The sequence below is a fragment of the Liolophura sinensis genome, chromosome 10, assembly GCF_032854445.1.
Source record: "Liolophura sinensis isolate JHLJ2023 chromosome 10, CUHK_Ljap_v2, whole genome shotgun sequence".
NCBI classification, from domain to species: Eukaryota; Metazoa; Mollusca; class Polyplacophora; order Chitonida; family Chitonidae; genus Liolophura; species Liolophura sinensis.
In genome coordinates this window covers 15,725,220-15,738,034 of record NC_088304.1, presented here as the reverse complement: position 1 = coordinate 15,738,034, position 12,815 = coordinate 15,725,220, and the positions used below count along the sequence as shown (strand labels likewise).

Below are 12,815 nucleotides of genomic sequence, written 5' to 3'. Positions count from 1 at the left end.
ATGTGGTTTAATTACGTATTATCTATCCAACATATTTGTCGTAAGATAATTCTCTTTCAGAGAAAAGGATTATAATGCTTCCCAATTCTCCACTCAAGACTGCAATTATGGAGAGAGGTTGTTTGTTTATACTGTATAAGGAGCTCCTCTTCCAAAATTACAATGACATTGGTTAAATTATAAATGGACAATAGGACCGCTGGACTGAAGAGGCTATATATGCCCCACGAAGACATCGTTTATCAAATAATTTCTTCAAGAAAATTTCGGGTTTTCAAAATCAGAAAAACACATTCATAGTCCCTTAGATTCGCCTCCAGATAAATACACGTACATAATGTGTGATAAAAGCTGGCACTCCCAGCACACAGAGCAGTGTGTGAATATTGCCTTCTCTATGAGGTTTGTCTATTTAAGAATTGTCGTTCTAAAACAACAACAGTTCCAAGAATATCAACCTAGCTGATCAACCCACTAAAATAATATGTGTATCTTTCAACAATGATTTTAATATTTAGCTTAGCCAATTAAAGTGTTTATTATCAAAACATCGTGCCACAATGCCCCACCGGATAACAGTGTTGTATTAAAAGTTAAAATACACATTCGTAAACGGACTACATGGGCTCAACATTTTATTGTTTTCCAGTAATTGTTCGAGTTTAGAATGTCAAATAAATCAAATAAAGAAAAGTAGAAGCCTATGAACGTTTAAGTTATTACATAATCCGGAGACACGGCAGTATATATTACTGCGATTGTTCACTGAAATTCTTTCTGATATTATTTTTCATATCCGAGGAAACAGACAATGTTCATCGCACTGTCTGGAGGAGATGACACGACCAGTACCCAAACCTTCAACATGTCAAGACGAGAGAGAGAAAATGGTTTCAGCTTACTTGAGACGTTCGAGTATCAGCTTTGGTGTCTGCAGCATGACACTCTATCTAGACAGTGAAATAAACAATGTCTGCGAGGGATAGTGCTGAACGACCAAACAATTCGTCTCAATAGCAAACAGTTATGGGAATCCTGTGACATATCATCTGCTAAAAATATAACGGGAAGAGAGTGTAGGGCTGTTTTGGGGGAGCCTTCAGCGAGTAAGAAACTAGTTTTGCTGGAAGAAAAAGTAATAAAAAGTGTCTTTCGGTGGGGCATCAAGTAATAAAAAGAAGAAACACTACTAACATGTATGGAATTAACTGAATTTTATTAAATTTCAGAATCTTTTCTTTGCCTTTCTTTGCCTTTCTCCCACAAATGTTATTGTACCAGATGTTTTATACAATCATTTCATTTGAAATGTACATCAGCCTTATGCTCTTTATGCTGTAGGCCTAATTCTTTTAACATATTATAGGCAGATGAAAACCTTCCTAAAACAGTATTCTTCAGGCCAGTTGATACAGCTGGTCAACAAAACTATCTTGACAAAAGAATCTCTGCCAAACAGATTTTTATTTGGGACGTTCTGTCTACCCTTTGTACGGTTTAATTGTGTGATAGCATTTCAAACATCTGTGCTATGAAAAGACATGCTGGGTAAGGTGGGGGAGGGAGGAGCTGCATGGGGTAACGCATGGGGTCATTCTAGGTTTACAAAAAATATGTCGATGTTGAAACATTGCAAGAGTCACGCCATATCAATCCCCGACCAATCACATCTCCGCCTTGTTTCCTTACGTGTCAAGAACTTCCAGCGCCTTGCGACATGCACAATATAAGGTACTTGAATGCTTCATGACCTAATTGCGATTGTCTTGTTCACAATGTTATTTGTTTACGTGAATCTTACCGCACATTTGACAACTTTCTCAAAACTCTCTTTGTCAATAATCCCTTTAACATCTTTTAATGTGTTGACAAATGTCCGTTTCCTGTTTGTGCAATTAATCTGAATTGGTACAGGGAGCGACACTATTGTAGTGGGGTAATTCCAGTTAGTCGAAACTTGGCAATGCGCGTCTACATCTCGTATGTAATACACGTTGCACATTTACTCGTCATTTATGTTGGAGTCATATATGTAATACCTGTATTCAGACATGAAATTCACTCCATTCATGCAACGGATTTGTTAGATTAACAACTGCATGTGTTTAGATAGTAGTTTGGGAGTCTTATGCTATTTTCAAGCTAAGGCTAAAAGTTTAATAACTAATATAACGGGAAACCTTACTAACACCTGGAACTGAAACTAGCTGGTTCGAAGCCCAAAACCTCCCCCCTTTCCACTTTTTAACACTGGGTAGTGACCAACCTTTACAACTTCATTAACTTGTGTTTTCAGTGTTCCTATCTTTTCTTGTATCAATCTTTTCAGATTAGGAAAGAACCCGGGTATAACTCTTCTGGATGGTGGAGAGAGAATCAGTTACTTTTTACATATTTTGTATCGGATAATTCATCATTTATATCTGATAGTACAAGATTATTCCTCCTCTTAAGTAAGAAGTTATTGGCTAATGATGTTTGTTTTTTTTTTAAGGACGAGCCGCACTTTTTCCAATCTTTCAATACTATCTGATCAGTTTATAAAAAGAACTCATGGACCAATGCGGCGAATAGCCAAAATCTCCCACTGAGGCTTTGTTATAGTCAATTAACTTTTTTGTGTGCAACATGGACGTCTTCGGAAGCAAGCACTCATTAGTCCATCAAGTCCACCATTAAATAAATACACGTATGATGAAATATGTCGCTCGAAAGAAGCAGGGCTGTGTGTGGCATCGCCTTCTCGGCAGGGTTAGTCTAACCTGAGTTTTTAAGTATTGTCATTCTGACACAAACACAATTACAAGAATATCAACCACGCTGATCAACCTATTGAAACAATATGTGTATCAGTGAACGAGGCTTTTGATCTTTAGCAGCCAGTTAAGGTGTTTACTGTTAAAACATCCTGCCATATGTCCCTCCGGATAACGGTGTCACATTGAAAATTAAAATACACATCTGTACACAGAATACATGCCATTATCATTTTTTTCCCATTCATTATTAGAGATTGTAATATACATATTCTGCACAACGTATTTTACTTATAGGAAGTCAAAGGAATATCTTTGATGTCCCTACATTTTACGTCTCTCTTAATCACTGTTACGGTATTGAAAACAGCAACAGAAAACAGACTCAGTGACTCAATATTACAATGTAAACAATGCTTTATATATAAAATGAGACGTACAGTTTTACAGACAGTTCAACAACAACAACATAAAAAAACACACATGAGTATTACCGGTCTTTACAAGTTTCCAGTTCACCTTTGCATCCCAAGGAACGCATTCCAGGAGATCCAACGTAAAGACCATGGGATAAACACACAATTCACACAAGTCACAAATTCTCCCAGTCAGGTACTTCGCTAGGTTAGCGAACGCGAACACAGTACACAGGTTACACAGAACTGGAACAGTCAAGCCTTTGAATGACGTCACACCCGCAGACCACAACACACTGTAAATCCAGGCATGGAGGTATAATCCACTTTAGAACAGTCACAGCTCCCGCAGAAACTCACAAAGCCGCTGAGAGACGTAGAGTAATGTCACCTTGTGGCAGAACGAACGTCCTTTGCAAAACTGAAAACTTCAGTTTAGAGTCAGTGACGACCTTGTCGGTAAGATGAGGTCAGCGTGTTAAACAAATTACACAGTCAACACTGTATAATCATAATAATAATCCGAACACCAATAAACGTGACTTCCGCAGAAATTCACTTAAACCAGACATCAGTACAACTGTGGTACACAAACGGTGCAGGCATAGAAATCTGTCCTCCCAACGAAACTGGCATCACCAGCTCATATCAATATAATGGACTCGATACGAGAGCGTCGCACACTCTCCTGGCTCCCAGTGGATGCAGCAAAAATACCTCCTCTCTGCACAGAAAACACGGCTTATATACGTTCCAGGTGGATTCAACTATTCTTAAACACAGAATTGATAGCCATTGAAAAAAACGAAGCATTGAACAAGGTGCTTTCTATCCGGTCCGCGCTGTACAAATATAACAGGGCCTGTTATGCTTTCACAAAGGTCCGCAGACTAACAGTACATGAAAACGTTAAATAGTCATACATAACAATCACCACCAATTTTTGTCTTTTGACTACATGCTATATGCGTCTCTAACCCATGAGCAACACCACTTATCACTAAGGCGGCTTTTTTTTCTTTCTACCCCTTTTCAACAAGTTATGACAAAGTTCTATCCTGCAGTTATACATAAAGCTGTACATATTGTTATGTATGACTATTTAACGTCTTCATGTACTGTTAGTCTGCGGACCTTTGTGTTATATGTTATAAGCATAACAGGCCCTGTTATATATGTACAGTGCGGACCTGGCCGAAAGCACCTTGTTCAATGCTCTGTTTATTTAACTGGATGTTCATTGGCTGTTAATTCTGCGTCTAAGAATAGTTGAATCCACCTGGCACGTATATAAGCCGTGTTTTCTGTGCAGAGTGGAGGATTTTTTGCTGTATCCACTGGGAGCCAGGAGAGTGTGAGACGCTCTCGTATAGAGTCCATTATATTTATATGAGCTGGTGATGCCAGTTTCATTTGGGAGGACAGATTTTTATGCCGGCACCGTTTGTGTACCACAGTAGTACTGATGTCTGGTTTATGTGAATTTCTGCGGAAGTCACGTTTATTGGTGTTCGGATCTTTATTATGATTATACAGTGTTGACTGTGTAATTTGTTTAACACGCTGACCTCACCTGACCGACAAGGTCGTCAAGGACTCTAAACTGAAGTTTTCAGTTTTGGCAAAGGACGTTCGTTCTGCCACAAGGTGACATTACTCTACGTCTCTGAACGGCTCGTTTGTGAGCTTCTGCGGGAGCTGTGACTGATCTGAAGTGGATTATACCTCCATGCCTGTATTTACCCTGTGTTGTGCTCTGCGGGTGTGACGTCATTCAAAGGCTTGACTGTTCCAGTTCTGTGTAACCTGTGTACTGTGTTCGTGTTCGCTAACCTGGCGAAGTACCTGTCTAGGACAATTTGTGACTTGTGTGAATTGTGTGTTTATCCCATGGTCTTTACGTTGGATTTCCTGGAATACATTCCTTGGGATGCAAAGGTGAACTGGAAACTTGTAAAGACCGGTAATACTGATGTGTATGTTGTTGTTGTTGTTGTTTAACTGTCTGTAAAACTGTACTTCTCATTCTATATATAAAGCATTGTTTACATTGTAATATTGAGTCACTGAGTCTGTTTTCTGTTGCCGTTTTCAATACCGTAACAATATGTACGGAAAATTGTACGGTTCAAGAGGGAATAGTTTGTAATTCAATTACTATTTAGACGCGGATGACAAATGTATGTATACTCTCAAGTAAAGCGTAAAACACCCTTCAATCAAATGCATTTAATAAGTGACAAACCAATGTGTTCCACCTTGCAGACAAAAGAGAAAAAACAAATGCATCTGCGAACAAAAAATTATTTATTAAACAACACTATGAATGTAAGCATAGCTTCGTTATAAATATAATGTAAGTAACAGCAAAAGTACTAGAGCATTTAAATAAAAACGTTACGGTTCAGGGTAAATGACATCCCATTCTAATGATGTCATCCGCTGAGACACGTAATCAAGCACTGAGGAGCAAATTAATTTCCTCATGGTTCTTATACAAGACCTTGTCTGTCAATCAAAAACTTTGCATGTCTCAAAGGAATGTGTTTGCTGAGCTTTGATTTTAGAGGATATCATATTCCAACAGTCGTTTGAAAAAGGGATTTCCAGTCTCAGACATATATTCGGCTATGACAGTGGCAATGGGCGAAGCATCTCCTGTTAAAACTTTTCCAAACCACTCGCTGTCCTCCACCTTCTGTAATGGATATTTCTCCGAACCGATGACAACGAAGACCTTTAAAGCTTTCTTCACACTCAGGCCGAATGTGTATTCCGTGTCCTGTACAAGTTCTCCGTGCAAAGGGGATACCAATGAGCTGTCACGCCAACTGTTGTAAGATTTGGGGAAGCTCAAATAACTGAGGTTATCTGAAGAGCACACGAGTAGGTATTGGAACAGACAGTCATACGTGTTGGAGTCTCTGGTGGCTCCGTACAGACTAAAGATGTAGGAGCCTTTTCTGGGACAAGCCACGGAGTAAGACAGGTCAGAGTGTGTCCTGATTGTAGGAAAGGCGTACCTGTCAATGTCCAAGAGGGAGTCGCCATCACTGTCATAGTACTGAAGCGTATGCGTGAACTTTATATCGTCTCTGACGTTAAAGTCAATTAGAATGGTGTTGTTCACCATGTTGACTAGAGGGTCGTGGTGTGAGTTTGTGGACACACCCAGTGTGGACATCAGTGGAGTTGATCCCAGTGTTGACACGGGTGGGTAAGCAGTCGATTTAGGTGACTCCGCATACACACAAACTGGAGCGTGCAGAATACGAAGGCAGAAGACACACTCCAACACATCAGATGTGCAGCTATCCCCGGCGTACACGGACAGGTAGTAAGATCCCGGCTGTGGTGGCACAACTGTCAAAATAATCTGGCTCCCAACACGGCGCTGAAGCACATGGTTTTTAACCTGTTCACGCGGTGACTCGCACATTTCCAGTCGTGACTCAACATTCAAATGGTCCAATGAATCTAGTTTTATTTCAACGGAATTATTTTCCGTTTTCAGTAGGGAGGGTGTGACACAAGAAAACTGCAGGCCATGCTTGAAATATGGTGACTTCACAGACGGCAAGTTGGTGAATTCCTCAAAACTCAGTGTCTTATCGAGAAGCTGCCACTTTGGGTCATCAGGAAAATGCTGATAAATGTGTTCCTCGGGGTCAGTGAGAAAATAGAACTCGTCATATTTGTGTAGAAGCCGAGATGAACTCTTTTCACTTCCTGTCATGTGACGAGCGGCCCACGTGCAATTGACGAACCTCCACGTACCGTCAACAGCAACAGCGTTCCAGGAGTTCCTGTGTGACTTGTGATCAAGGGGCATGCCGGGTCTGTGACCGGCCCCTTTTGAGTATCCCACGATGATTTCTGAATGCATTCCGGCTTGTCTGAAAGAATAAGAAACCATTTGTCAAACACAACTTTTCAGGTAATGCATGGAAAGAGCTGATGTAATGAAATGCCCCACTTGTTATTTCAGACGTTTTAAAACTATCTGACATCAGTAAAATACTGATGCGTTTGTTTGTTGTTGTTTTTAGAAATTGTATTAAATCCTGCATTTTGTTTTTCTCAACAAATAAAAAATCTCAGTGACTCTTCTCACCTGCAGAGATTGTTGAAAAGTATCTGACATTGAACCCCTCCATGTCCGATGACGTTTGGACCACCCTGTGGTTTTTTACTTGCATTTTTCTGCTCCATGGCAATCATCCATTTGAAGAGAACTCTGAAAGACAAACTAATGAGACTACATTTTCAAATCAGTGAAAATTTTCTGAGAAAAGCTATCTATCAACGGTCACACTGTCGTTGCTGCTGTAGTTTTACTCCCCAATCTGTAGTCTTTTGTGAAAGACACAACATATAGGAAAAGTTCATTCACCAGATATAATTATGCCCTCACGTAAGCGCAATGTCAATATTAAAGCACAATATGTGCAATGGTATATGAAGTTAAAACATGTATTAGACGATTTCAAAACATACCTTGCTTTGTCTAGTTCAGTTTTGCAATTTTCCGTCAAGTCTCTCACCAGCTTGCTGCTGTCAGTGTAGTGATGCCTGGCCACCTGCAGATATGTTATTGTTACAAAAATGATTTAAAAGTCATTGGTTACATAGACAAATCCCATCACCCTAAAGTCATCGTAACCTTTAAGTAAGTATATAGGGTCGAGACAGTTTCTCTATCGAGCAATACACTAAGGCCTGAAAACTTGTTCAAAAATTTGAAACAATTTTGGCGGGGAAACACTGCATTATTTACTCTCGAAGAGCAGCTCTTGAAAACCAGGTACAGCTTATGTACATGGGGATTTTAACTGGAATGTGACGATTTAAATACACACCTGTATTGCGTGGCTGTCTAGATGCTTAAACTTTGTGACATCTGAATAGAGATCCCTTTTCAGTGTAACAGATGGACGGACAGCAGGCTTCGATAGAGTGGGTTTAACGAGGATTTCCTTAACATTCGATGTCTGTAATAAAAAGGGTAGACGTTACCAAGCAAACACATTATCGATAATCACTTATTTCTTTGATTGATGTTTTTCGTCGAAATCAAGAATATTTCCCTTATACGGCGCAGTTCAGAAGATCTTCTAATCCTAACTTTATAAATCATCTCACCCAGTTTTAAACTATGTTACAAGGTAACATTGTCGATTGCTTCAACTACTTTTGTTTTTGGTGCTATGTATGGTTGAGGAATATTTTTGTGATATTAGTGCAACAAAAAACGTTAGGATTTAGAATATGGTAAGTCACCAGCTGGTTGTATCACCTGTTTGGAACTTATGCTTTCACAGATGTTTTCGTCTGGGAAGAGCTCAACAACACATGTGGCCGTTCTGTCATGCTGAAAGGAATGGCATCGCTTTCTCAAGTTTATCCCCTGCAACTTGTTATACTTCTGCGTGTAAATGTCCGCGTCGACTGCCATTTTGTCAAAGGTTTCAGTCAGATCAGTGGTTGACAGCGATTTCATCGCACTTTCAGGACGGTTTACAGTTTCCGCTGGTGACTCTCTCTGACCGGAAGTTGACTGTGTTAAGGCAAGTGGGGATGCTTGCAGATCATAACTACCATGGCAATCTCCGCTCTAAAAGTAAAAAATAACACATAAAATATGACTAACATAGCGAAACCTGGGATGAATACTTGATTAGAAAAAGTAATTGATAATGAATGAAATACTAGTTAGGCAGGTATAACACTTTCACCTAAAGACATACGTGTACTTGCAGACGTCTTTATCCTGATTGATTTTATTGACATTTAATATTGACATGTTGAGAAACACAAATCAATATTACACTGTATATCTAGCTTTATTTATACTATACATGGGACGTTTCGCTATACATACTAACAGCGTTTTCAAGCGTAATGATCTTGCAGCAATGGGCTTTGTGATGGAGCAGAAATCGGAGTGAATGAGGCTGTATAAGTAGGTTAACATTAAAAAATGAAGAAGAGGCTTCAAAGATCCAGTTCTACAGTGATAATCACAATCGTCTGTGAGTTTTGAGATCATTTGTCAGGTAACCAAAAGTATTTTTGATGATTTCATTTCAGTCGGTATGAAACCACTTCATTCATCATATTTCAGCTTTAATTTTCACTCGAAACTAAAAAGTTTGAACCAACGTACCTTAGAAATAATAGGTGAATAACAGCAAAGGTCAACTGATTTCTTTTTGACAGACAAAGCCCGTCTTAGTTGCTTGACTTTAGCTCTGAGTTTTGAGCTCCGAAAAATGGCCTCAATCACGGCTTTTGGGAAGCTCCTCTTCTGGTCTGGAGTGACGAATGGAGTGAGAAATTGCTCAGGCATTTTGTCGGGGAAGGAAAAAGTGGAAAGGTTACAAAACTTTAAAATCCCTGGAGCCAGGTCAAGAGAAACCCCGTGCTTGTGAGTAAGAGGTGTTTCGGTGGAACTGGAGAATGGGGTGATTTCAAGCCATTTATTGCTATGTGTAACTGTCACGTGGTGTGTCCCCTGTAGGGCATCTCCCGTTGTGTCTTACGTCAAGCATGGTACTAAAATCTGCCTCTTCTTCGCACCAAACATATCCTTCTCTCCACATGACAAACAGAGAAAGACAACCCCCTCACCCCCGACAATCCTGTTAGCACGTATTCAGCCACCCTGTGTTCTATAATACCCTGTGCTGGATACAGGAGGGGAGAAGGGGTGGCTTTCTCTTCTGGAAAGCTTTCAAGATGGTAAGGAAAGGTTGATTAACAAGGTGTTCTTTGCGGCAAAGTCTCTGTGGGTAGTGTCATTGTTTAAATAGCGTAAAACTTGTCAAATTCTTGTCTGAACCTGATTAACATATCCAAATCAATGAGGGGCACCCCGTATACTGAATAAAGTATACAATGGCCCACTTAGTATGGAAACCTTGCTGGGTTGGACCGTCTTCTGATGTGCTTTAATTACGTATTATCTATCCAACATATTTGTCGTAAGATAAATCTCTTTCAGAGAAAAGGATTATAATGCTTCCCAATTCTCCACTCAAGACTGCAATTATGGAGAGAGGTTGTTTGTTTATACTGTATAAGGAGCTCCTCTTCCAAAATTACAATGACATGGGTTAAATTATAAATGGACAATAGGACCGCTGGGCTGAAGAGGCTATATATGCCCCACGAAGACATCGTTTATCAAATAATTTCTTCAAGAAAATTTCGGGTTTTCAAAATCAGAAAAACACATTTATAGTCCCTTAGATTCGCCTCCAGATAAATACACGTACATAATGTGTGATAAAAGCTGGCACTCCCAGCACACAGAGCAGTGTGTGAATATTGCCTTCTCCATGAGGTTTGTCTAACATGTGTATTTAAGAATTGTCGTTCTAAAACAACAACAGTTCCAAGAATATCAACCTAGCTGATCAACCCACTAAAATAATATGTGTATCTTTCAACGATGATTTTAATATTTAGCTTAGCCAATTACAGTGTTTATTATCAAAACATGGTGCCACAATGCCCCACCGGATAACAGTGTTGTATTAAAAGTTAAAATACACATTCGTAAACGGACTACATGGGCTCAACATTTTATTGTTTTCCAGTAATTGTTCGAGTTTAGAATGTCAAGTAAATCAAATAAAGAAAAGTAGAAGCCTATGAACGTTTAAGTTATTACATAATCCAGAGACACGGCAGTATATATTACTGCGATTATTCACTGAAATTCTTCCTGATTTTATTTTTCATATCCGAGGAAACAGACAATGTTCATCGCACTGTCTGGAGGAGATGACACATGACCAGTATCCAAACCTTCAACATGTCAAGACGAGAGAGAGAAGATGGTTTCAGCTTACTTGAGACGTTCTAGTGTCAGCTTTGGTGTCTGCAGCATGACACTCTATCCAGACAGTGAAATAAACAATGTCTGCGAGGGATAGGGCTGAACGACCAAACAATTCGTCTCAATAGCAAACAGTTATGGGAATCCTGTGACATATCATCTGCTAAAAATATAACGGGAGGAGAGTGTAGGGCTGTTTTGGGGGGGAGCCTTCAGCGAGTAAGAAACTAGTTTTCCTTGAAGAAAAAGTAATCAAATGTGTCTTTCGGTGGGGCATCAAGTAATAAAAAGAAGAAACACTACTAACATGTATGGAATTAACTGAATTTTATTAAATTCCAGAATCCTTTCTTTGCCTTTCTTTGCCTTTCTCCCACAAATGTTATTGTACCAGATGTTTTATACAATCATTTCATTTGAAATGTACATCAGCCTTATGCTCTTTATGCTGTAGGCCTAATTCTTTTAACATATTATAGGCAGATGAAAACCTTCCTAAAACAGTATTCTTCAGACCAGTTGATACAGCTGGTCAACAAAACTATCTTGACAAAAGAATCTCTGCCAAACAGATTTTGTTTTGAGACGTTCTGTCTACCCTTTGTACGGTTTAATTGTGTGATAGCATTTCAAACATCTGTGATATCAAAAGACATGCTGGGTAAGGTGGGGGAGGGAGGAGCTGCATGGGGTAACGCATGGGGTCATTCTAGGTTTACAAAAAATATGTCGATGTTGAAACATTGCAAGAGTCACGCCATATCAATCCCCGACCAATCACATCTCCGCCTTGTTCCCTTACGCGTCAAGAACTTCCAGTGTCTTGCGACATGCACAATATAAGGTACTTGAATGCGTTATGACCTAATTGCGATTGCTCATGAGTTTTCTAGTTGACAATGTTATTTGTTTACGTGAATCTTACCACACATTTGACAACTTTCTCAAAACGCCTTTTCTCAGTAATCCGTTAAATATCTTTTATTGTGCTGATAAATGTCCGTTTTCTGTTTGTGCAATTGATGTGAATTGGTACATAGACCGACACTATTGTAGTGGGGGTAATTCCAGTTAGTCGAAACTTGGCAATACGCTTCTACACCTCGTATGTAATACACGTTGCACATTTACTCGTCATTTATGTTGGAGTCATATATGTAATACCTGTATTCAGACATGAAATTCATTCCATTTATGCAACGGATTTGTTAGATTAACAACTGCATGTGTTTAGATAGTAGTTTGGGAGTCTTATGCTATTTTCAAGCTAAGGTAAAATCTTTTATAACTAAAATAACGAGAAACCTTACTAACACCTTGTGATGTGTTGGGACTGGCTGGTCCGAAGCCCAAATCCTCCCATCTTTCCACTATTTAGCACTGGGTAGTGACCAATATTTGCAACTTTATTAACTTGTGTTTTCACTGTTCCTATCCTTTCTGGTACCAATCTTTTCAGATCAGGAAACCACCCTGGGATGTCTCTTCTGGATGGAGGAGAGGGAATCAATTACTTTTTACATATTTTGTATCGGATAATTCATCATTTATATCATTTTTATTCATCATTATTTATTGGCTAATAATGTTTGTTCTGTTAAGGACGAGCAGCACATTTTTACAAATTTTAAATACTATTTGATCAGTTTCAAAATAGACTCATGGACCAATGCGGCAAAAAGGCAAATTCTCCCACTGAGGTTTTGCTATATTCTAATAATTTTTCTGCGTGCAACATGGACGTCTTCAGAAGCAAGAACAAATTGGTCCATTAAATCCGGCATTAAATAAATACACGTA

The 12,815-nt window shown here is 39.2% G+C and overlaps 1 protein-coding gene across 1 annotated transcript; it reads right to left on the bottom strand.

Moving 5' to 3' along the window:
• Positions 1 to 5,735: 5,735 nt before the first annotated feature.
• Positions 5,736 to 9,521, bottom strand: LOC135476922 (kyphoscoliosis peptidase-like). The gene is made up of 5 exons (XM_064757067.1): positions 9,339 to 9,521; positions 8,469 to 8,786; positions 7,670 to 7,752; positions 7,287 to 7,409; positions 5,736 to 7,068 (listed from the first exon to the last, which is right to left on the bottom strand). The coding sequence occupies exons 1-5, from the start codon at positions 9,519 to 9,521 to the stop codon at positions 5,736 to 5,738; spliced, it is 2,040 nt and encodes a 679-aa protein (XP_064613137.1).
• Between the last annotated feature and the right edge of the window lie 3,294 nt (positions 9,522 to 12,815).